The following is a 26445-nucleotide window of genomic DNA, read 5'->3' as shown; positions in this document are numbered from 1 at the left end:
GCGTAGACCAATCAGAGCACTTGTGGGCGTTACCATGTTAGGCAAAGGGGGAAATTCCACAGTTCTTGTTAAAGTGCTCACTGATGCACGTAGGAAGCTTCCACACACACACACAAACACCACATGTGGTTTTTTTTTTTATTTTTTATTAGCTTATAAATAGAGTGAATTCTTCAACTTACACAGAAATACACATCCAAAAAAGAAGACGAAGAAATATTCTGAGCACAATCAGAATAGGATCCTTTAAAACATAAAATAAGTCTTTTTAAAGTGCAAAATTTCCAAATGTGCATCATGTGACTCTTTTTTAATGGCGTAATTATACTGATATTCTGATGTTTTACAGCATAATTAATGACAGCTATGGGGCCACACTCGATAAATAAATCATATTTCAGAGCTATATGGTTTTATTAAATCTCTCTGGCTCCAGCAGTGAGGACATATGACCAGCCAGTCCTTTTTTTTTCAGAATTTCACAATAAAAGCACAGGTTAGAGAATAATAACAATAACTAAAAAAAATCGCAAAAATAAATATATTTTACACAAATATTTTTCTTTCCTATCCAATGGAACAGCTTGTGATTCCCTCAGGTTAAAGCAAAAATATTACCAAACCTGTTTTCAGCTGCACATATAAACCCTTTTCACAGGCGTAGCTAAAGTTATGAGCAGTGCCAGTGTTTTTCCTTCAATGACGAGTCATTATATTAGAAAACAGCAAATGCAGCAATACAGTAAAAAAAAAAAAACAAAAGTGAAAAATGTAAAGATATCTGAGCTAAAACCTAAATGTCTGTAGTGAAAAACATAAATAATCTAAAATAAAATCCTCTAAATGTAAATCCTATATGATCCTTCATATAACAGCAGTGATCTTTGGTACCTTCTAACTTCATACACGAGTACTGTGTGATTCAGCCACGACCAATGTACCAAAAAAAGCATATTTCATTTAATGTTTTGATAATAATACAATGAAAAGTGTCTGCAGCAGTTTCACATGAAACACAGATACAGTACAGAAACAGTAGGCAGCATGCGTGGAAAGCTCCCTGCTTTCGGCTGCTTGCTCGCAGTTGTGCGCCTTCCTTTGACCAGTCTGAGGTGGCTTCTCTTCGGTGAATGTGAATGATTGCCGGGTGTTGACCTTTGCCGTCACATCACACAGAGGCCGTGCAGGTGTCTATAATGACTGCCGGCCTGGCTGAACATACAGTGGTGTTTTATTTTAAGTCCTTCACACTGATTGTGTTTCTCCGTGTGGAAAAAGAAAAAAAGAAAACCCCAGAATGAGTCATGCAAGTGTGAGCTTGGCTGCTACAGACAAACAACAAGCACCTGCAGCTTGTGTCTGGGCCGTGGCCTGCAGTGAAGGCTTGATCAGAAATCAGGAGACGTGTGATCCGTGTTAACAAAGTAGGTGGTGAGCTCCCCCTTCCCCTTCACATTCACTTTTCCTCTGAGAGTGACGCCGTATCCCACAGTCTGAACCATCTGGGACGTCTCCTCGGTCACCTGCGAGCCAGAAAATGACAATAAAAAGAGTTAGGTTATATGTCTCTCCAGGCATCTTTAAGCTGCTGTGCCAAAAAAAAAACCACACCTGAGGCAACAGAAAAGCACAAGAGGCAACGAGCTGCCAAGGCAGAGCTCACAGCTCAGTATGAAAGAAAAGATGGTGTTGTGCTGGAGTCACATTAAGAAAAGTCCTGACCCCAGTTAATTCGATTATATGAATCCGACCACGTCCTGTCACTCAGCACGTCCAACCAATGACGAGGGGAGTAGACATCAAGACCTTATTGTAACGAGAACCCGATGGTGCTATCTATCTATCTATCTATCTATCTATCTATCTATCTATCTATCTGTCTATCTATCTATCTGTCTATCTATCTATCTATACATGGTACAGTATGATGTTAAAGCCTTAGATTTGCTTCCAAAGAGTTAGCTTTCTTGTCATTCTTAAAATGCTCTTGGACAGTAGTTCTCCAGGTTTTATGAAGGTATTTCAAAGTTTTCTTTGGACATTGGCTGCTTTTTCACTCGTTTTCAGTTCATTCTTTTTGCCTTTTAAGAGTAATGTTTGTTGTTTTTATGCTTGAATCCTTCAAGCATAAAAAAGGCTCCCAAACAAAAAGCAAGGGACCAAATTTAGCCACTTTGTTACTAACAACCTGTTGTAAAAACACTTAATTTGTTTTTAATGTCTTTAGTTGAATCTATTGAAAAAAAGCCAAAGATAGCATAGCTTGTGTCATGGTTCTGGGTCAATTTGACCCTACATTTTGAGTCTCTTGTGTTTTGGTAATATTTTGTATTATGGTTTATGTTCTGGTTCACTAGTAGTCTCTGTTTAGTTCCTTGATTATTAGATTCCCTCTTGTGTCTTGTTTTTCTTGCGTTCCACTCTACGTTTCCCCCAGCCCGTCATGTCCCCCCTTTGTCTGCCGTTCCTCCGCTCTGTCAAACTCGTGTGTCAGTCTTGCATTCCTTCATTTCCTGTTTTATTGTGAAGGTCTTATGTTCCATGTTCAGTGTGCTTACTTTAGCTTCCCTGGTCTCGTCATGTCTAATTTGTCTCAGCTGTGTTCCCATGTGTTTTCTGTTCCCTCGTCGTTGTACTGTGTATCTAAGCCTCTGTCTCCCTCTGTCCAGTGTTGCGTCTCCTTCATTCCCTGCTGTGTGTTCTGCCTGCCTGCCTGCCTGCCTGCTTAGTTACTTGTACATTCCAGTTTTAGTTAGTTTTGCATTGTCTGATATTCTGCAATAAATTATAATTAACTTAAAAAATTTATTATTTGCCTCCATGAGTCTGCGCTTGAGTCCTCTCTTGCCTGCTTCACACAACCAGCACATGGCAGCTTGACATACATGAAATAGTGTTTTTGGACCAACAAGGTGATTCACAGGCAGCTATTGGCTGAAAACTTGGCATGTCTCAGCCTGATGAGCGGGATGTCCTTAAAATACTGAGGAAACCGGACAAAGGAAGAAGTTGCAGGCCTAGAAAACCATTACATTTATTGTAGTGTTGTTGTGTGGCATTCTTACCAGAAAACTAAAAATACCCCTAAAAAACACACAACAAAAATAGTCTCCATTAAAATTTTATTAGATTTTTTTCTATCTAATAGAACTTTACCTTGAAATATTTGTTTTGTCGTATTGTGTCCTTATGTCATTTTATTGAGCCATATATTTTGTTCTTCTTCTATAAGCTATTTTAGGTCGTGTTTGAGTTGTAGCCGCTGTAACAAACGACTTTCCTAACCTTTGAGAGTCAGTAAATAAAGTTTATCTTATCTTACTGAACAATATTGAAACTTTCATCAGACTGGCGTCCTTTAATAATGCATTAATGCCTTTACAAACATCAATAAACCACCATACAATATTTTATTATCATATTATAGGCTTGTTACACCAAATCCATCAAACACTGGTGAGAGAAACAGACTCAGGATATATTCCAAAAAACAAAACTGACCTGGATCTTGTCCAGTACTCCTGTACTGTCCATCCTGCTGGCCACGTTAACAGAGTTCCCCCAAATATCATACTGAGGTTTATGGGCTCCGATAACTCCTGCAATCACTGGGCCGTGGTTGATCCCTGAAGGTGAACAGCAGACAGAAGTTATTTCAGGGTTATCAAGACTGTCTGAGGAGGTGAGATCAGCACCATCCATGCACCTGTGTTGTCTTTCTTTAAATCATTTAGCTGTTTATAAAAATGAAAAATAAACAGACATCATGCAACTTCTGATTCGACTCTGAAAATAACAATAAATAACCAGACTATAAATAATCTGTAACATCTGCATTATTCTTCTGCAGAGACTCACCAATCCTCAATTTAAAGCTGTTAAAAGAGTGCGTGTTGATGTTTTCTAGTTTGGCCATCAAAGCGATGGCGAACTCCACCATGGAGCGCACGTGGCTGTAGGACATGTCACATTTCTGTAGGGGGAGCCAGAGATCACAGTATTCAGTCAGAGGGAGCGTGTGCAGTTTGTTTACACTTTAAAAGTAGACCAGAAGACGGCTTTGCAAGCCTGGATTTGCAAATCCAAATTCCTTTCCTGAGTATGTCAGTCATCCTGTGTGCAACCTGCAGGTAATAACCTAAAGCTGTGACTTCAGGGTCACAAACCTTTCTTTCATCCCCCGGAGCCAACTGTGTCAGCCCTGCAGCGGCCATGTAGGTGCTGCCGATGGTCTTAATCTTCTCCACCGAGGAGAACTTGGGCTTTGAAAGAAGCTGCGTGAAAGAGACACAAAGAGGAAGAGAGAGTGAGAAAGAGGCAGAAAAGACAAAACGTTCCAGCAGGCTGGTGCTGACAGCAGCAGGACTTCACACCGTCAGCTTCCTCATACCTCATCGAAGTCTGATATGATTTCGTTGAGGAATCGCAAACACTCCAGGCCGTCTTTGTTTTCGCTCGTCTCGTTGTAAAACTCCTTGAACTGAGGCACCGATGCAAACATCACGCACACGCAGTCATATGACTGACTGTACAGGTCCTGAAAGGATGTAAAATAAAATTATGATTAAAAAAATAATTCCAGCATAAGCCTATTTTCATCCAATTTGCATGCAGGAGCCAAGTCAAACCTGTTCTGCTGCTTTTTGCACATGAAACTCCAAAAAGGTTTCATAACTGGAAACTAGCGTGTTGGTGCCAACACTCAACTCACTCAACATCCAAAAATCATTGATTTTTTTCCCTCCACAGTGTTTTCAGACTAACTACTCTCAAATATGGCTGACTGAATGATTGAGGTGGTACAAATAGTAAGAAAAATATATGAAGCAGAAACTTTTTTCCCTTTATTTCCTGTCAAATATGTGCTGTTAACCAATAATTCACACGAGGTCAGAGTATGTACAAGTAAAGGCCATGAGAATTAAAACCACTCTAAGCACTGTTTTTGAGATTGTCGTCTACTCTTTCACTGTATGATGTCAAACAGAGTGGACATCCGTAATATGGCCATCTCAGCCAAGAATGCCCATCGTTCACAAACCTTCTGTTTGCAGGGGACAGCCAATCAGAAGAAAACTGGCTTAAAGGCAGAGATAAAGCAGCTTGTCTTTGATAGAGGATGAACTGAGGAGCTGCACCAAAGCCAAAAGACAAATATAGGGGTGTGCAACCGACTAGATTTAAACCTAAATTCTCTTTTTTGGCTTTCAAATAAAGTTTTTTTTCCCCATCAATCCATCCGTCTTCTGTCATTTATCCAATTCAGGGCTGCAGGTGGGTGGCCGAAGCCTATCCAAGCTGCCACAGGGTGAGAGGAAGGGTACATCCTGGACAAGTCACCAATCTGTCACAGAGCTAACACAGAGGGAAGAACATGCAAGCTCCACACATAGAAAGACCAGATGGTGGATTTAAACCCAGGACCTTCTTGCTGTGTGGCTAAATCGCTAACCACTGTACCACCGTGCCGGTTTGTTAAAAATATTCCTTAAATCTATGTTCAATTGTGCCAAATAATCAAACGGGATAACTGATTTTTGCCTCAATCGAGCAGTTCTTGATAAATAAGAATTATTTTGAACTGTGAATCATGCAAAGCTCCAAGGACAAAAATGTGGTGCTGCAAATCCTCCTTACACACCCACTTTCATATTTCCTCATTAAATTCCTCGGAATGTCACACAGTGGAAGATAAATATGAATATCAGGCTTGTTTCCAACTGGATCTGTATTGAACAGATAAAGGACAGAAGCTGTGCACCTTGGGAATGTCTTACTTACCTGGTTATTGATGTTTTTGCCCACGAAGAAAGAGGCGACGTGGAGTGGCAAAACGTTCTGCAGGAGGAGCTTGTTGACGTTCTCCATGGTCTCCATCTCATCTCTCTCTGTCTTGAAGCAGCGCTCCAGCAGGAAATCTACACGGCAGCTCAGCTCATCCTGAGAGAGAAGCGAAGAAGCATTGGTTTAAACCCGGATGTGACATGCACGGCATTTCCTTTGTTAAAGAACTTCTTGCACACGGACACACACAAACACACACACTCACCTGTCTGGCCAGTATGATGCATACAATGTAAAAGATGGACAGCCAAATCCCAGACATGATTTGAGGGTCCTTCAGGACTCCGGGCCTGTGGAAAATCCCATGCATGTTATTATTTGTAGAACCGTGCAGGCTTCTAACATGTTTCCATTACATATGTTCAAAGACCAGTGTCTTGTATCACACACAGCCGATGCGGCCGGCGCCCCCAGGCGGGCCTCAGTCTATAGAAAGCCGATGAATAAGTAATGCTGATGTGAAACTCCAGACCAGGATTCACAATCTGGACTCTCAGAGGTAGACAAAGAGTAGGAAATCCAACACTTTGGCTTGGCAAAGCACACTATGGCCCAGTTCCACCTCTTCTCCTACACCCTCTCCCTGCACACTTTTACTTCCTGTGGAGGCTCGTCCACATTCAGTGCTGTTCTAAAACAAATAGCTTAAAGCTGAAGTGGATAATTAAGACCCCCCCTATTAAAGATTAGCAGCACACTTCTAAAGTGGAGCGGCTGATTTGTGTCCGATCATTTATAAACCAAAATCCTGGTGATGTGTTTACCTTTTTTTTTTTCAAAAAGGTCATGCTTCTCAACTGGAAAAGGGTGGAGGACTTAGGCTACGTCCACACTAATGGGTTTTCATTTGAAAACGCATCGTTTTCTCTCAGTTTTGGCCTCCCGTCCACATTGACATCGAGCATTTCGAAAACGCTCACGAAAACACATACATTTGAAAACGGAGCTGTCCCGTCGCAGTGCGGACACTCGAAAATGGAAACTTTCTAAAACGATGACGCATTTTAGTCATGTGATGCCGTCATGTGACCAATTAAACAAAGATAGCGGAGGGCATTATACAGCAGTTGTTTTGATTGCTCTCAATTTTGACAGCCCTAAAAAAGATTAACATCAGTTTGTACATGCTCCGGATAGTTTTTCAAACTCTTTAATACTCACTCGCTTTTGCGCATGCGCTGTACTGGAACGTAAGCGTTTTAGCCGTTTCAATGTGGACGCACAACTCTGTGAAAATGACTGAAAACGCTAGTGTGGATTTTCAAATCTATCCGGGCGAGTGTGGACGTAGCCCCAGAGTTAGGAGCTCAGGGGCTCAGAGTAGACCCAATACTCCACATAAAAGGAGGCAGTTGAGGTGGTTCAGGTATTTGACTGGGATGCTTCCTACATGAAGTGTTTTGTTTGTAGATTACATCTGTCAGCCAGCTTGAGAACACCAGGGTGTCACACTAGATAAACTGAGACTAGAGGAGGCAGCCTGGGGGTTGAGGGAGGTCTGGGCTTGTCTGCTTAGACTATTCTTATTGTGGAGGGGAGGGTGGTGGTGGTGGTGGGGCTGGGGGGTGTTAGTAAAATACTGTTACACTTTTCTTTCATTTTTGGCTTTTTAAAAAGACACATGAAAACACATGTAGATGTTAGTTGCAGCTTTATTTATCATGAAAAGTTTAACATAAGAGGAAAACTTCTGTCTTTAAAATCACATTTACAGCTTAAATGTGGTTGCCAACATTTAAAAATACTAACCACCACCCCTTCCCAGTCATCGTGTTCACAGCATTTTCTGAAAACCTGAGATTGACCTTGAGGTTAAGATTCAAACTCATTCAAGATTTATTTATTTTATAATTAAATTTTATCATTTTATTTTATTTATTTGTTTATTTATTTATTTGCATTTCATTATTATTATTATTATTATTATTATTATTGATCGTTTTTACAATTCTTTATTTTTTTAAACATATTTATTTTTATTATTTTTTTCATTTTCATTTAGACACTATGGTATCAACTGATGCAATAGTGCCTTTTGAAATCTATTTATTAAAATCTGCTACAAACATGAGATATTGGAGGACTTGAACCTTGCAAAGTTATTGTAACCATTGCTCTGGGAAATGTGGAGAATGAGGCGAGTGCTTTGCTTGTTTATCAGCGTTGGCTTTTTCCATATGTGGAGAAGTGAAATGTACTCACTTGGAACCATTATAAAACAGTTCGATGAGGCAGGTTGATCTTGACTCGAAAACATAGAGGAAGAGGGCGAGGTAAACCACGACAGCCAGCGTGAGCAGCAGTGTTTTCACAGACATGCACGTCCTGGTGAACACAATCACTCCCAGCATGGCCAGCAGGCAGCAGTACAGGTAATACTGCATGTTTGGACAGAGGGAGGTAGCAGGAGAAATATGTGAGTACAACAGGTTAGGCGTGACTTGGAATACTTCGAGTGAAATGTTCCAATAAGTTCAAGCAGCTATGTAACTCTCTTGGCCAAATATCTTTCAGAAATGTAGGAGCTAAATGTCAAGTATTTTAGCAACGTTCAAGTCTGTGCAGAGACAAAAAAACAAGTCACATAGATCTATAGATAACAATGTTATGAAGAAATCTAACAAACTATCATACTGCCCCAAAGAAATGATAAAGTACATTATTTAACATGTAATAAAGGTGCAGTGAAGCATTTATTTACTCACAGGCAGCGTGTGGAGTTTCAAACTTTCCCACACTGTGGTGTTGGCTATGCTGGTGCAGTTATTTCCAGGAAGGAAGTGCTGCAAGAAATTTAAAGTTAAAACAGTAAATGAGATATAACAGAGTAAAGAGGCCCATTTAGTTAATCTACAAAAGATCAATAATTATTTAGCCATAAACTGTTTTGTTTTGAATGAATTTATAGCTAAACGCTATTCTGTGCCAAAGTCTTGAGTCACCCCTAATTTCTTTTTATTTTGTTAGGAATATAGGAAATAATTGCAGTGATTTACTGAAACAGATGCAAACGTGCTTTGAAATACATTATATAGGGCATATGTTGAGATCTGGGAGAGTTCTGGGGAGGCTGATACTGTTTCTACACTGAACAAAAATATAAACACAACACTTTTGTTTTTGCTCCCATTTTTCATGAGCTGAACTTAAAGATCTGAAACCTTTTCTACAGACACAAAGGACCCATTACTATCAAATACTGTTCACAAATCTGTCTAAATCTGTGTTAGTGAGAACTTCTCGTTTGCCGAGATAATCCGTCCCACCTCACAGGTGTCAAGGTGCTGATTAGACAGCACGAATACTGCACAGGTGTGCCTTAGACTGCCAACAACAACAGGCCACTCTGAAATATGCAGAGAAAAGTAGATTGGTGGATTTTTTCTCTAAGGATCATCTGCTGGTGTCCAGTGTGTCCTTAAAAAAGGTAACACTCATTATAATGAGATATAGCAGGTTTTCAGCTCTTTGGCAATAACCTTGTTGATACAAAAACACAATTTTTATGTCTGTCAGACTGAGTTATCTTTCACATTTTTAATAGATTCAACTAAAGAAATGGGAACAAATGTGTTTATTACGACCAGCTGCTAGTAGAAAACAGAAAATTTCCTCTAAAAGTAAAACGACTGGACTGAAAATGAATGAAAAAGCACCCGATGTCCAACTTTGAAAGAACTTCAGGAAGCCTGGAGAACTGTTGGTCAAGAGCACTTTAAAAAAATAAAAATAAATAAAAATGAAACAAAAAGAGAGTTGTTTTTTACTCTGAGACGTTACTGGCAGAACGACCGATGAAGGAACTTACAAGGTTGAGCATGGCCATCAGCAGAGTGATGAGCACACAGATAATGATCACAAACAACCGCAGCACAGCCCTGGTGGCGACGCCGCGGGATAGCCCAGATATCCACTGGACACCCACCGGCATCTTGGAACGCCATTTCTGTGAAACAATAAAAAAAAATGCTATCTTAATAAAGCTATTTGCAGCGATTTTAGTTGCTTTAACTGTGCATAAACAAGTGTCTGCATATTGAGACGTTTGCACTTTCCATCCAAACTGTGAAGCACTATTTAATTAAATTAAACTGAATTTAAATCGCTGCTCTTTTCAGAGTTAAAGTGAGATGATAACGTTGATAACACTCGGTAAAAGTGAAGGGGTACTCTTGTGCAGAAACGGACTGAGGAGATGGACAGAGGCGTGTTAAATGTGTCTCAGCGAGAGTTGGTATAAGATTGGGGGTGTGCATGGTTTGGTTTTCATTGTTTTCTTTGCTTTTGTCTTGTATTAAAAATAAAAAATGCAGGACTAAATGTGCAAAAGCTCCTGTGTGTTCCTCTGGAGCCGTCAGTCAACCCTGAACCTGGACCGTTCATACCGCAGGTGCACGTACGCGTGTTTTCTCTTCATTTGAAGAACCACTGACACTGAAACCTGGACCGTCGATAAAAGGCGGATCACCTGTTGATATGTATTAAACACAGCCCGCCTGGGTTTGTTTACCTCCAAGTATCCAGTGAAAGCAATGAACAAGAACACCACCATCACTGCAAAGGTCACACCGTAGGACACCGCCATCACGAAGTTCCTGTGGAAGAGTGAAAATTCATAGTTCACACCACTTTCTCCCCAAATAATAAAAGACGTGTGCGCTTGTGAGACGGCAAGCAGGAAACAGTATTACTCACGTCTTAGAGACCAGCATCTGGACGGTGAAAAGAGCGACGAAAATTAAACCTAAGCAGCTCATTGAGTGGTGCAAACCTTCCACTTCTGAAAAGCGGAACTGAAAACAAACAAACAAAAAAATAGTGTAAATGGCTTAAAAATGCTCAATAGAACCTTAAAGGCGCTTAAAAGTCCAGTAATCTCATCTTTGACCTGAATGAATCTACCTGTTTCTCTAAGTTGATATCGTTGAACAGCAGAGTCAAACAGTTGAGCTTCTTTGCTCTCTTCCTGAGTGAAAGATTGGAAAACAATCAGAGGACGAATCACAGAAGCCAGAAATATTCAACAAATCAAGTTTCTTAAATTAATTTTAATGAAAAGCTACATACACCCCCACGGCGTCCACAGGAGTTAAGAGGGTACGGTTGGAGTCAGGCACTGTTAATGTCAAATGTCCTTAATTAACTGAACATCAGCAGGTGTCAGAGCACCTAATTTGCTGCTCTGGAGCAGTCAGGTGTTTGTTAACACAATGACATGATCTGACAGCAAATTCACCCCCGAGGTCAGACTGTGCTATGTTCAGAGAAACTGCACAAAGCTCAGACTCTACAGGCCTCAGTTGGCATGTTAAATGTTAAAGTTCATGACAGCACAGTTAGAAAAAGATTGAACATGTATGGAAGGCCTCTTCTCTCAAAAATGAACAGGTTAGGTTTACAAAGTGCAGCCAAACACAGACTATCAGCTGTGAAGCATGATTTGGGCTTGTTTTACAACCACAGGGCAACTTGTGCTCGCTGAGTCGACCGTGAACTCCTCTGTTTGCCAAAGTGTTCTAGAGTCAAATTTGAGGCCATCTATCAGTCACCTAAAGCCTGGCTGAAACTGGTTGATGCAACACAACACTGGTCCCAAGCAAAGTCCAGACCTCAACCTGAAACAAATGCTTGACTGTGCATAAATAAATCCTCACTGCCAAGAACAGTGGACCAAAAAAGTTCTACGAGCGACTGAATCGTGGGGTGTGCTGAGTTTTTCAGAGGACTGTTAAAACCGTTTTAACTCTACAGGAGCACAAAAACAATAAATCTTACCTTTTAATGTCCAGCGTGTCCAGCGATCCCCTAACACTGTTATCAATGACCAAACTGGGAAAGAAAGAGGAACATGTTAGACACATCCAGGGATTAAAGGATGGATGTTATTGTTCTATTTATTTCTATTAAACTTGAATAAACAACTAATGCTTTTTTGCATGACTTCTCTAGTGATCTTTGGTGATCTTTTACTAACCAGTCATCTTGTGAAACCGGGCGTTCCTGAATCAATCACACAAACAAACAAAGATAAACACAATGGAGTTAATAATGAAACGCTGATTAGAGGCCAAGCAAAGGAGGTGACGTGACACGCTGCATTTCTGAGGGAGAAACTAAGCAGCAACAGCACAAATGCACAGATACGTACGGTGGTTGACTTCTTGGGCCGTCTGGCCTCGGGGTTGCTTAGGCCTTCGAAGGGGTTGACGCTCTTCCAGGACTGGAGGTACTGAGACATCCGCAGTGACGCTCGCTGCCTGTTCTCCCCTGGTGTAAGATGGCTGGGCTGAAATTGGGGCAAATATTACAGCTTAACATGATTTGAACTGTGATTCATTTTCCTAACAGCTACAATACACGCAACAGAGGGTTTCCAGAGGGGACACCACTATCATCTTCCTAACAGTTTTTAATCTAACAGCTTCCCTTTTTACATGTAACGGTTTACATTGTGGTTGCTGTTGTGAAATTACATATTACAGCAACGTGTTGATTCCTTAAGCTGGGCACAAACACGGCTGAAATTCCTAACATGGAATGAGGCACAACATGTTTGATCTTCTGGCGCGGCACTAGAGCGAGAAAACACTCGAAAGATTCAATCTGGCACCTTCTGCCTTTTAAAGACAACGTGTCACAAGTTTGTTTAGTCGCGGGTCAAGTGAGCGGGAACAGTGATGGTATTTTCACGAGTCCTTTTGAGATGATTTCCCCGCAGTTGTAAAGAAATTCACAAGAAGACAAACACGTGTTTTATTTGAAGTCAGAGGTTGGGATTTCCAAGGTTCGAGGAAATGAAAGGTGTTTCAGCTTGATTGGCTGCAGTATTTTTAACAGGAAAATTTAATGTGGGTATTAATAAGGTTACCAGGGATCAAAAATACTACAAAAATTTGACTGATAAAATAAAACATAACACACTGTAAACTGAAAACCAAAGTATAAGAAAAAACCAAACAGCTTCTGTGAATATCTGTATTTACCACTTAGTTTATAAACTTGGAAAGGAGTAGGATGAAGTTCACATTTGTTTGATATAAATACCTGACCCGTGCCTCATAGATGGGCAGACACCTACCAGTCCGTGCCTCCTGGGAGGACGGTGTGGCTTCTTGGGGTCGATCACCAGGTATGTTTTTCTGCCCTTCAGAAGATGGTCCCGACTCCCCCCGTCCCCATCCTCAACTTCGTACACTCCGTCCAAATGTTGGAGCGTCTCCTCTGTGATGTGGACCCGCCTATAGATGAACAGTAGAAATAATAAAATACACACAGCTCAGAGTTTCATTATGTTTAAACTGACTTTAAGCGTCTCTCACCCAGGGAGACCTCCGGACTCCATGTGGTTGGCTAAGGTGACGTCATCTGACCACACGTCGTACTGCCACTTCTGCAAGCCAATTACGCCGCAGAGCACGTTGCCCGTGTGAACGCCTACTCGCATGTTGATCTGCACCCCGGTTGCCTCTCGCAGGTTACTACAGGGAGACAAAGGCATGAATCAAATCAGTAAAGTTCAGCCCTGATCATTTCTGGCCTTGTTTCGTCCACAGTGCTAAGAAGATAAGAAAAAGTACCAAAAGACAAATAAAACAATATATATAAGTGTATATATATTATATGCATTGCTTCAAAGACCCTTCAATAATACGGAGAAAACGCCAACAATCAGACAGCCCGTATTTGAAAGCACTTGGTGACAGTGGGAAGGAAAAACTCCGGACCTGCTCCAGACTAGGTTTTGTGTTCAGCATCAGTTACCATGGTGATTTAGCTAGGTCAGAAACGAGCAATTTTCCTGACATGGAAAACTCTGACGTCAAGCTCGACACAGCTCGCTGAGCCGTTAATCTCATAGTGCACCACTGTGGACCTCAACAAAGGGCAGAGACGGAAAGACAAGTCAACAGGTGACAACAATGAGTGAGGGGGAAACGGGAGAGGAAGGAATAGAAAGTAAAACCAGATCAGGTCACATGCAAAAGCAAACCTTCAAAGTAAAACAAGGAGCCAGTGAGACAGACAAACCCAGAAACAAAAGAAAGGAAAATAAGAAGAAATCAAAAATCAAAAACATCCAGCACTTCCGTTCCTTTGTGTTTTATCTTTAAAACATCCATTGTGTGTGTTTTATCTTTTTCCTTTTTTTTTTTCTTCCGTTGCGTTTAAAAAAAAAGAAACTTCTGTTCTGTTATTCTCTACTTCCATTTCTATTTTTTTTACACTGTATTTTATTAAACTTCTGTTCTTGGGAACTGCTAATGATGAAAGCAACAAAAATAAGAAACAAAGGGCTGCAAATACTTTGCAGAAGTGGCAATCCCCTGTTTGTGCAGTGAAACACAAGAAAAGATGGTGATGCAGCGGAAGAACATTATAATCTCATGTTAACGTTTCGTTAGTTTAAACAATAACCCACACTGACCGCCCTGTAGAAGCTGCTTCTGTACAAAATGTTGTTTTTAATTTATGCCTTAGAGGGGAAATCAAAAATGAAAGACTATTAAAATAACCCCCAATCATTAATGTCAATCACTAATCTTCCCATCAGACTGACACATGACACTGTAATGTAAATTTATACACCTATTTTTATCCAAATGTGAGCAAAACCGTGCAAACAAAGCCAGATATTTTGACATTTCATGAACATTGTGGGACAAAATCACACAAGACCTCACTGAAATAAACAGCACCAGTGTATTATGGACTCTTTATAGTTGCCACTGTATGCTCCCAGCAGCAGGATAAAGTCTGCTTTCAGTCGTACATTTGAATATGAGCGCAACAAGCACAAAGAGGAACTTAAACAGGGTACATCACATGCAAATTCACAAAACCGACGTGCTTCACTCAGATGGAAAATTATTTTTGGCACGTCAGACGTTTTAAACAAACGTAAAGCACATTTCTTTTTCTTACAGTCGTCTGTATGTGTGGAGAAAAACAAAATCGCCTGAAATACATATGAGTAAAACTTGAAATAACTTGAGATAAACTGACCTGATGGCAGTGCACATGTCCAACCCCATCTTAACACAGTTCTTGGCGTGGGTGGGAATGGGGTCAGGCAGACCAGACACACAATAGTAGCAATCCCCCAGGATCTTAATGCGAAGACACCCATTCCTCTACATATGGAAAGAAAGGGACGAGAAAGTGAGTCCGGGAGGTCAGAGCTGACACAAAGCAAGTCTTTGTGGGGAAATGAAAGGGTTATTTCAGGGTGGGTGAGCTGGTATTTGCACCTTGGCGATCTCGTCGAATCTGCCGAAGAGCTTGTTGAGCACAGCGACCAGCTCTTCGGGTGTGCAGGTGCTCGCCAGCTTCGTGAAGCCCACGATGTCGGCGTACAGGATGCTACATGAACCCACACAGACAAACACACCACTTTACTTTAAGCCTTATTAACTGACACTCATCCATTCATTAAAGGATCTGTTCTATGCCTTAAAGTCCTTCTAATCATCATAATCATTGCACGCCACCCTCACACCTTCCCATTTCTGGCGACTAACGAATAAACTGCCTTCATCGTCACCTCTGAGGTTTCCACAAGTGCACTGCAAGACTGTGTTAGCCTGCTACCAAGCTAAAATCAGGATGTTTTATAAGCATTTAGATAAAACTGCTAAGATACCTTATCAGCTAACTCAAACTCTTTTTACACACATAAGAACAGGTGTGTAAATGTTAAAGGTGTAGCCCTATTGTACAATCTAAATATAGACCTTTCTATGTTTAGATTGTACATTTGGTCATAATTTGGTAAGTCTGAACTAACAGCACCCTGCGGTAATGTTAAAGAACAATGTAAATATCACATATATGACGCCATATCAAAGTTGGTGCCATGTGGTTACAGATGATTATGTTTCTCTAGATCAAAGTGGTTCACAAACACAGCGCTGTGTTTGTGTTGTCTTCAGGAAGGGGCCCGGGCCTTGTTCTCACGTCAGCATTATGTCATTTGATCAGACATCAGACACAAACAGATGACGCTACTACTACATTTGTTTGTGGAGGGGGGGGTGGTGTAAACAGCAGAACCGTGTGCTGGAAACTTTCACTGTGACCTCACCCGTCCACACCTGAATTTGAGACAATTTAATACAGGCGTGCCAAACATAAGGGCCGTGTGCCGGAATTGGGCCGGTAAAGACGCCAATCGAATCTGACCCACTTTTAACTGTATTTTCATGAGTTTTACAGCTTTTCTGTCAGCTAACAAAAACCTTCTGTTTTATAATTACGGGTCAGTCTCATTAATGACCACCCAGAGCTTTTTCTGATATTTGACACATTTACTCCTATTAGATTTCTTACAGCAGCATTGCTTTGTCATGTAAACCTTCTTTTTCTTATATTAAGGTATGTCAGCGATTCAAAGAGTAGTTAAACGTCTTCTTAGGAGAGTTTCTGACCCCCTTAAGATCAGTGCTTGCGTCCCACGATGCAAAGTCAGCTTGACATTCCTGATTTCCTACTTTTGAAGTCTTTTCTTGGTACACGTGTGTACAGCCGGCGAGTCCGCCCCACTAACCTGCTTGAAAATGTCTGCTATCTCTTATTCTGATGTCATTCACTGCATATTTTTACATTTTCAGGACTTTGTGTACTTCTTGAGATAGTTAATCCCACCAAACATGAATAATAGAACGATATCACAGTCGACATCACGAAAGGACAATCAGCACTTTCTCCGGCGATGCTCACCTGACGTCTCTGTGCTGCCGTACATACAGGCTGTGAAAGTTGTTTGAAGTTGATTTATTCTCGTCGTCGCTCTTGGGATTCGACAGCCTGCTTATTACCTCCGTCTTCAGCTCCACGGCGATGTACCGTGGCAACACGGACAGCAGGAGCTGCTCCTGTTGCCGGGGAAACAGACAGGACGGGGGTTACGTGTGTGTGTGTGTGTAGAGAAGGTGGGTGAGGAGTTCACAATGGCTGTAAAAGAAAGAGATGGCCATCAAAAGCCTCCTTGAAGCGCTGCCATGTTTACTCGGTGGATCAAGTTTCATCTATTTGTTTACTTGCTGTAAATGGTTCCCATTCAGGCTCGCCTATTATATACGCTGCTCGACTTCAGACAAGTGAATGATTAATCTATTGGAGTAATAGCAAGAAAAGCATACAGTGTCACATAAAGAGGACTTTAATGAGAGCGATTACACATACGAGTCAATTAAATGAGCTGCCCCCAAGAGGAATGGAGGAGAGATTAATTTATCAAATTATCTCATTTGTTTATTTTACTACTTTAGCTGTAGGATGGATTAAAGCACACTCTTGTATCTTTATTTCGGAAATTTGAAGCAGGAGCGAAGAAAATTAACTTTCTGGCTCGTCACGCTGGCAGCGAAAGAGACATCGAAACAAAATTATATTTCATTAAAGGCAATAAAACGCTCCAAGCCAAAATCAGTAAAGGGCGGGGTCAGATACTTTAGTTTTGTGTCATTCATGTAAGCAAATAACTGCAATGTGCTAAACAAAGGTAAGCAGAGCGGACGAATGCTCTGCCCAAATGAAACGACAATGAAACGGGTCTGAAAGGAATTCGTGGGCCTGATGTGAGTCACGTCTGTTTGAGAAGCTGACCTGCTGATATTTCTTTATTTCCTTCTGGGAGCGTATGGCGCTGAACTCCTCTCGCTTCTGATTGGATATCCGGAGGTCTTTCTCAGTCCTGTACAGGTGAAAAACTCCCACGGCGTTCACGCATGCAAACAGCACAGCGTTCGCCACCAGCTGAGAGAAGAAACAGTCAGAGGAGAGGGGGTGTTTATACTTAAAGCCGTCCTCTCATATGCGCTGTTATATGAAAATTAGAGACACAGATCACGAGATATGTTTCACTAACTGAGAACTGCAAACTGCACAGCTGCTTACAAACACATTTAATTTGATTTGATCCATGGATCATGAGCTTGAATGAATGCCGTGGCAATTTTTGGACTTTTAATGATTTCTTTGAGCTGTTCTTTGTCCAGGGTGGACAAGGTTGAACATATACTGCTTAAAAGTATACATAGAGGCTCAAATATATACATGCACTCACTTAAACATTTAATATGTTCTACAGTGTCTTCTCACTAACTTCTCGTAAGTGGTCATGACTGACTCCAACTGGTAGTTTCTCTTTGCAGCATAAAAATGATTTGTTTGATAGAACTCATCGAGAAGATCTGAGAAGGAAAGATTGTAGACTTACAAAAGCTCATCAGTTTAAATGATTTTATGTAAGTACAAGTTATCCGATGTGTCACCACTAAGACCTGAGAGAAGACCCACGGATGTTCAGGAATAACCCACGAACCACCAAGGCTCAAGACTAACATGAAGTGGAAACTGCTGGAACACCAGCATCACTGTCCACAGTTTGAAGCCAATATTACATCATGGATTGAGAGGGCGTTGACCAAGGGAGAAGCCTCTGCTTCAATCTCGACAGGAATTTGCAGCTCTCCACATGGACGAGCCAAATGCCATCCAGAGAAAAGTTTTCTTGTCAGATGAGGCTGTTATGAATTGCAAAGCACGTACCCAAATACAGACTCAAAAGCTGAGCTGAATAAACAGACACTGACCTTTGTTTACAGAAGCAGAAAAATCCCAGACCCCCAAAACAAAGTCCTCAAATCCAAATGCGGAAACATGCAGGCAATGTACAGGAAACAGAGGAGGAAAAACAGTAAAACAAACACAGGCAAACAAAGGCTTTAAATAGACACGAGAGTTATCGGGAAAAACCAAACAGCAGGGCAATTACGAACCAGATGAACCTAAACCAGGACAGGAAAGGAAGGAAAACTAAACACAATGTACATGAGGCAAAAGACTAGCAAACAAAACAGAAGGGCCGCTAAGCCACTTACAAACAACTTGACATGAAGTAACCCTAGATACTGAGATTTCCAAACATACATAAAAACTGGTTTTGGATCCGATAGAGTAGGCTAACATTAAACTTCTGGAAAGACCTTCAAAAGTCCCCTCGACCACCTTATTGAGGCCAGGGGCTACTTATCTTCGCTAGCAGGCCTACCACTTATATTACTGCAGAGGTCCATGACCTTCGTAACACACAGTTATTACTGCTTTCTAGGGGATGCCTTCTTTGGGGATCTGCCAGGCCCGGGAGCCGCTGCCAGTCCCCATCCTCACTATGCTTAAAAGCCGGGTCTGTGCCAGGAAACCAACTTATTTAAATGAATTCTAGTGATTCTGCCAAGATAAGTAGTCACACATCTAGCCAGAATTATGCCAGAAGCTTGTTGATGGATATCAAAAGACCCAACATGTCAAGAGACAGTAACCCAATTAATTAGTGGGGGGTGTGTCTATATCTGACCCTTGAAAATCCAAAAGAAATCATTAAAAGTCACGCACATGATGAGTGAATATGAACATCTGACCACAACTGCATGTGTTTATGACTTCACTAATAATAACAACAGGTGATTTACATTTTTCCAAAGTAACTGAGCCCTGTTGATACCGCTATATCACTCTATTTGAATTTGAGGTTTGTTTTTTTTCTTTTCTGGCTCATGCAAAAGGAAGCATCTCTCCAAAATTTACATATGAACTTCCAAAGCACACACACCAATTATAATTTCAGCACGACCAAACCCTTTTCATTAATAAGAAATAGGGAAAAACAATTAACGTCACAAGAGGAAGGCTAACATGACCCTCGTGCCGTTAGAAACTAGTTTAAATATATTCAAATATGATATGTGTGTGAACCTGCACAGCCAGATCTGGTGTCTCTGGTCTGGTGACAGGAACGTAGACGCTGATGATGATGACGTGCGAAACACTGGTCCCTATCCCGACCATGAGGGCCCAGGCCAGCGAGAGAGGCAGCACCGTGTACACGCTGAGAGAGAGGAAGAGGAAGAACGCGACCTAAGAAGAAAGAAACATGCAGCAGTTTAGAGCTTATCCCAGCTGTCCTGGGCGTCTTTTCACTTTTAACTTCTCCTTTGTTTCCCAAGGAGTTGCCACCGTGGACAGATGTGTATGTGTATTTGGCGCAGATTTTACACCGGAGCCCATCCTGATGTAACCCTCCCATTTATCTGTGCTCAGGACCATTGGGACTCACCTGTTCCCACGCTGTCACTTGTCCGCCCGTGAAGACGAAGACCATCGCAGTGATGTATAGTATCCCCCAGACGAAGAGGGCCAGCGCTCCTCGACAGCGCCTCACCGTGGCCAGCCAGGGCAGGCAGACGAGCAGCATCGTGCTCAGGCAAAGAACAATGCTAACAATGGACAGAGCGCCCACATGTTCGCTTATTGTCTGTGAAGCGACAGAAAAAGTGAAATAGTGCTTTAATGTCACCAACATCTTAGCTGTTTGAAAGTTTTAAAAAATGCTCTAAAAGAAAACTAAATTGTCTGCTCCTGCACAAACTCCTGCACAGCATTAACAGTGGCAGGGAAAGGAGCACTTCCTATTAATATAAATGCATTTGGAAGAGCTTACTTTGCTGTTTACTATATCCAAAAAACACCTGCCTGCTTAGCACAAAGGAGCAAAATTAAAATGCTTGTATTCATCAGACGTGAAAGCCGGGCTCAGCTTCAAACAGGTGGTGCCATGTTTTTAATCTGCTTCAGCCACAGGAAGTAAAGGTATTTTAATTTTCACAATGACAGGGAGGATTGGTTATTTTTAAAATGGAAATATTAGTTTTGACTAAGGGTTATGGTCATCTATCCACTTTAAAAGTTGGTATTTATAAATTAAACAGGAGGGAGATTAGCATGCTAGCTTGGTGATGCACATGCAGTGTGCGGCTAGCGTTAGCACTAAATACTGCTGTGCAAACACAAGACTGGACAGTATTATGACTCAAATGTAGGTTTATGTGTTTCAGAGAACATAAAGTGAATTGAAATTCACGAGTACAATGAAAAGAAGTGCTTTCTCCTTTGTCATTATATAGCTTAGCTGGGCTATAAATGAGAAGCAAAATGTGATTATATCTTATTTAACTTCTTAGATGTCTTTTAGACCTCAAAACAGAAAACTTGTTGAGCAGGTAAAAGTGAATAGTGAATGTTTGGGATAAGCTCGAGTGAAAGCCTCTGTTCAAGCCTAAAAAGGCGATTAATCAACTTTCTCCCCCCCACCCAAAATTTAGACATAAAGGGAAGCCTTTGTAAATACCATTAGCGAAAATGTTACCTTGCATATATGTACATTTTATCTTGTATAATATTATTGTTCTTTGGTTATACTGGATCTATTTATTCTTGCTCTGTCCAATCTACTGCTGTAATGATATGAATGTACCTATCTACCTATCATTTATGGGACTAATAAATAGGGGTGGGGGGAAAAATCAATACTGTGTAGTATCGTGATATTTTGTTTGCTAATAATGTATCAATACAGGGACAGCAGAAGTCGATATTTTGTTACAAAAAAAGTTTTTGTGGACTGGAACATGCTCTGACTTCAGAGCATGTTGATCCTTTTTCTGAGCAAGAATCCTGACATTCCTTCACTGTCCAAATGTGTTTAACTTTTTTTATGGCAGCAATAAACATGACAGTTTACTTATTTTAATTTAAGACATGTTTTATTTTAATTAAGTTTAAAACTTTTTTATTTAATGTAAAATTATATTTTGTTTTAATTTACTTTCAAATTCTTCAGTTGCTGAAGGGGCTGCATAGTTTTCATAAATTGCATAGTTCAGAATAGCTATAATTGTACCAGATGGTTGCATTGAGTTAAGTTGGAGTGTGAGACTTTGATATTAGATAAAATGAATATTGATAAAGTTTACCTTTATGTACAGAATCTGAATATCGCAAAATATTTTAAAAAATTGCAATAATATCATATCGTGCGTTAAGTATTGTGATAATATCGTATCGAGGAATGTATGGTGATTCCCACCTCTACTAATAAAGGATATCTTAACTTATATGATCTTATCTGAAAATGATAATTTTTTTTAGCTTTTTAGATAATTTGATGTTTTACTTTTATTGTATCGTCTGATACGATAGCAACCGGTTCTTACAGATCACCCTTTTTTAGAGACAGAAAACAGTACTTAAAACAGACTTTTCAAAGGCAGGTAATACTTGTATGTACGGCTTTCATGTACAACAGTGACTTGCAATTGTAAGAAGTCATGTGGTCTAAGTGAAGTGCAACAGGAATGCTGTTGCGTTTTGGTGAAACAGGTTTAATCCTCCATTTTCTTGGTGCCGCTGGCTGTAAGATTTCTCCTTTGCTTACGCTCATGTTGATAATCTCAAAAGTGGCAGTTCTGATCTTTTCTTTTAATTCTTTGGCATCTACGTGACTTGCACTTATCTGACTCTATATGCTGGCTATGTTTTGCTGCTTTAGGTCTCAGTCACAGGCCACCTACTGGCAACCATCTGCGCAACAGAAGTCAGATTCACACACACACACAGTTATAGAGCTCTTTACTGTTTACTGAACTCTAAGAACTTTTAATCTCTCAGCCTATCACACCTCGATGGATGCATTTTGGGGTGAAGTATCTTGCCCAGGGAAACTTGGACTAAAATAGCCATCAATGAGGCTACTCTGCGTTAAGATAAGATAAGATAAGATAACCTTTATTAGTCCCACACGTGGGAAATTTGTTCTGTTACAGCAGAAAGTGGACAGTGCAAAGTTACATAGCAAAAACTAGAAAAAACTCTGAATACGGTAAGAATAAGATACTGATTATGTTGTCTGATCTACAATTTCAATCAAATTTTGAACTCAAGAAACTACAGATCCACGTTCTTTTATTTTGGAAACAGCAACTGTGTGTGATGTGGACATCTACTTCCCTCTTGCATCAAAATCAGACATAAAGGGACCAGGAAATGGACCTCTGGTGCTCAGTGGGGTGCATTTCCCAAACTGAAGCATGGCTGGTTAGTGTTCACTTTAATTCTCACCCTTGTGGCGGCGAGGACGATGATAATGACCAAACTGAAGACCAATGTCAGCACCAGTCCAGACACCATTAACGGAGTCTCCTCCACGCACTGCAGACAAGCCCTGTGGGTGGCCTGATAGCAGCAGCACACGCCCTCTATCACAGTCTGCCTGGACAGGTTGCTTCGTCGGTCGTCATCTTCGTTGGCCCACCTGATGTCGATGCTGTCCCCGGATTGGCTGGCCCTGGGGGAAACACTGGGTAATTCTGGCGAGCTTCCACTCAGTGAATTTTTCGTTTTTGCTTTAGTAGTTATGTCAGTTTTAGAATCAATGCTATAGTTGTCATGACTGTTTTTAGGGGTTTGCTCAAGCTGAGAGGTGTTCAAGCTGGATTCAGACAGATTGATGGGAGAGATCCGGCTAGCCTTTTCGAATACATTTCCATCGAGCTCAGACAGCTCTTCATCACAGGAATCAGCGCTTAAACTTGCGCCACCGTAACCGGGAAGGGATTTTGAGCTGCCGTAGTCCGAATCACTGCAGCTGTTCTTTTGCATCGAATCCCTGCTGTCACTTTGTAGCTTATCACGATCTGCACCTGCTCCCCTCACCAAAGAGTTGGCTTTGTTTGGTTCGGGGGCCTGTCCAGTCTTGGCCACTCCCACCTCTACGGAAACCTGGGATGCACTGAGTCCTGACTCGCCTCCGATGACAAGGCTGCCTGTGCTACCATTTCTGCTTTTAGCAGAGCGCTTTAAGTTGTCTGTGAAGTCCTCCAGCTCAATGATGTTGCGCCCGTTGACTTTGCCCTCCCCGTCGTTGGAGACGACAACAATATTTGGCACCAAGGACAGCTGCGAAGCTTCTGCTCCAGGCTTCCCCTCGTCCTGGATGCCTCGGGACTCATCTGGCATGGTGACCCAGTGTGAGTGCGAGGGCTTTCACAGTCTGCCAACCTGTCACTTTGCTTTTCCCCTTGTGCCCGTCAGCTCCTCTGCATGACAAAAACACACTAGAACAGTGTTTGTTTGTCTTTACTTTCCCTTGTCGGATGCTGTTAACGTCTGAGCAGCAAGGAGAAGAGTCAGAGAGTATTTCAGAGAGAGTCCAGCTCCTCTGTTTTCAGCACTCTGCAAGTCAGGCGATGAGGCTAAAGACGCTCCCTCTGGATGTGTTACGGACCCAAAGATTGTCGATAAGGAATCTTAAACTGCAAGATAACCTCTTTAGATGAGCTCTGATCCATACTGGGGGGAAGAAGGGTCTCCCTGTCAACAAGAAAAAGACAGAAAGACCACACATTCAGCAAAGGTTAAACCAAGCCAAGCCTTCACCTTCAGCTTCCAAAGCCTGATAACACGTGCACTCAGTTTGTACCTGCCCTCGGTTTTAATGCTATTTTAATGACTGACTTCTTCTAGTCCTTTCCCCATTATGCAAAAAAAACTTGTTAGTCTGGCTGCAGGCACTTCCCCAGTAACACACTGTTACCCTGTTCAGGTGTGTACTGGAATGACACGCAGCTGACGCACTCACTGAGCATTGGAAACATTTTTTCAAGCCACCACCTAGATGCAGTGGTTTGCTCTGATCTGCCTCTTCCCCTTTCCTCACTCTATCTGATTAGTGTGCAAAACATCATGACTGCCACTTCCAAGTCCCCATCAATTCACAGATTAAAATATTCTTTTGATCTGTCCAGTCTGCTGCAAAAAAAACATCAGATATCAGATTTAATAGCAGAGTCATGGAGGGATTACCCGGTAATTCATCTGATTCAAACCGCTCACCTTGACCAACCTGCACCCGGCGCAGGAGGTCAGCTTTAAGCCGCACACTTTGAGATTGAATGACAACAGCGTGGTTTCTTTCATTCACTCTCTAACACAGGAGCACTGTGTCTGCTCATGTGGCAGAGACAGCGCAGTTATTGTTCTTACTTTGTGGTCCTTTTCCAATGCCTGCTGGTTTCACTACTCTATTCTGTGTCTGTGAAGCACTTTACAGAAAGAAGAAGGGGCTTTCCAAGAAAATCAATGCAGATACCTGGTCCAGGTTCTCAAAACTGTGTAAAAGACTATTTCATAGTTAAGATTGACAGTTTAATAAAGTGTACAAAACAGGATCTCTTTTTTAACACTTACAGGACACTTAAAGCCATTTTAAACCACCTTTTTTAGGTTATATAACAAAGAAAGGCAATTTGAAAGCATACAAAAAAAATCTCGTTATAAAATTATTTTAAACTTAATTCTGTGTGCTGAATGCCACAAACTCGACCCACTGTCTTGACTTTGGCGACTAAAAATCATTGGTCAAGCCAAAGAAAGTCCCACAATTTAAGGATTTCTCGCACAAGTTCAAGGGCAGCTGGTGAAGTTTAGAAAGAGCCTCTCACAGAGAGATTTTACCTGCACGGAAAACCTGGAAATCAGAGTTTGTAGAGAGCTTTAAAAGCAAATTCAGACAAAAAAGATAAAAGGGGGAAGGTAACAAAGCCACCTCTGTCTCTGTTTCTGATGGATGATGGAAGCATCTGTCAGAGTTTAATAAACTAGTAATTGGCTAAAACGAGAGGGATAAAATATTAAGTAGTGAGAACAGTTTAAAATAGGTCTATCCGTTTGACGTGCGGCTCTTGCTTTTGTTGGGTGGTTATTGTCGCTTTAAAACCGATTTAACTGTAATAAATTAAAGCGGCGACGTGAACTGTGCGTCAAGGCGGAAAAAAGGCGCTTTTGCGCATTAACATCTGCGCTACAGTTACTCGATTTAAACGGCGTCAGTGTGTTAGAAAGACAGGTGAGATTCTTACCTCATTTTTTAATGATGTTAACGTCTCACTCACTGTCACTTACAGCCTTAGATCCCCCCCACACAGTAAACCTCATTTCCCTCTTTACGCGTAACTTCCTCCGTCATCCACGGAGCGCTCACACGCAGGCTTCACTTTCACAGAAGTTCACAAAAATTAATAATAAAATAAAAAAGGTGAAAAATATCCTGTGAATTTAGTCCTTTCTTTTCGAGAACAGACGTCAGAAACTTGCTGTATGTCTGTGCGCACCGAGCGACCGCTGGATTGGTTCTGGCGCGAGGCAGGCAGGTGAGCGGGGGCGGGGGCGTGTGTGAGCACGCGAGGACGAGCGCTCCGGTCAGGCAGCAGCAGCTATGCAAATATGATGAAGGTAAACAGAGAGGCAGAGACTGTCGAGGAGGACGGGTCAAAGGTCAGGCTGCAGGTGTGTCGTGTTTTCCTCAGCGATCCTGCGTGGAAGCTGAAGATCTGACGCTGTTTCGGGGTTTTAGAGGTGATATTAGCTAATGAGAGAGCTGCAGTGAACCTGGACTGTTTTCAGCAAAGCAAACCTCAGCTCTGGAATTTTGGATTCTTGTTTAAAATAACTGAATTCTGACTCCTGTGTGGATTTCACAGATGCCCCCCCCCCCCCCCCCAGTTGCTGATTCTAATCTTTAGCTTTTGTGATCTTCCCGATTTCTTTGGGTCCCCCCCCCCCCCATATTTATCATGACTTCAAGTTTCAGATCACGAATCAAGTTTTAATATAAGACAAAGATAACAAGTAATTAAAAAAAGCAGTTTTTAAATAACGGTTTCATTTATTAGAGACAAAAGCTACCAAAACTGAACCCACACTTCA

At 41.4% G+C, this 26445-nt stretch overlaps 1 protein-coding gene across 1 annotated transcript; it reads right to left on the bottom strand.

The window, feature by feature from the left end:
• Nucleotides 1-139: 139 nt before the first annotated feature.
• LOC101464825 (adenylate cyclase type 2) lies at nt 140-25901 on the bottom strand. Its single transcript, XM_004563536.4, has 26 exons — nt 25599-25901; nt 22801-24051; nt 19961-20158; nt 19600-19761; nt 17449-17598; nt 16561-16715; nt 15093-15204; nt 14848-14975; nt 13164-13322; nt 12923-13082; nt 11993-12130; nt 11819-11844; nt 11620-11673; nt 10747-10810; nt 10540-10637; nt 10355-10439; nt 9653-9790; nt 8550-8627; nt 8047-8222; nt 6050-6134; nt 5782-5940; nt 4391-4537; nt 4167-4274; nt 3859-3973; nt 3502-3626; nt 140-1523 (listed from the first exon to the last, which is right to left on the bottom strand). Exons 2-26 carry the CDS (start codon nt 23695-23697, stop codon nt 1389-1391), a joined length of 3852 nt encoding a protein of 1283 aa, XP_004563593.2. The 5' UTR covers nt 23698-24051; nt 25599-25901; the 3' UTR covers nt 140-1388.
• Between the last annotated feature and the right edge of the window lie 544 nt (nt 25902-26445).

Source organism: Maylandia zebra, linkage group LG3, assembly GCF_041146795.1.
Source record: "Maylandia zebra isolate NMK-2024a linkage group LG3, Mzebra_GT3a, whole genome shotgun sequence".
Classification (NCBI taxonomy): Eukaryota; Metazoa; Chordata; class Actinopteri; order Cichliformes; family Cichlidae; genus Maylandia; species Maylandia zebra.
The sequence above is the reverse complement of the archived record's forward strand: the minus strand, read 5'-3'. Positions and strand labels throughout refer to the sequence as shown.

Coding starts and splice junctions, on each gene's coding strand:
- LOC101464825 (XM_004563536.4), bottom strand. CDS start 23,697: ATGCCAGATGAGTCCCGAGGCATCCAGGACGAGGGGAAGCCTGGAGCA. Junction 15,205..16,560: donor CGGCAGCACAGAGACGTCAG/GTGAGCATCGCC, acceptor GGGTTCATGTAG/CATCCTGTACGCCGACATCG. Junction 13,083..13,163: donor GAGTCCGGAGGTCTCCCTGG/GTGAGAGACGCT, acceptor GTTCATCTATAG/GCGGGTCCACATCACAGAGG.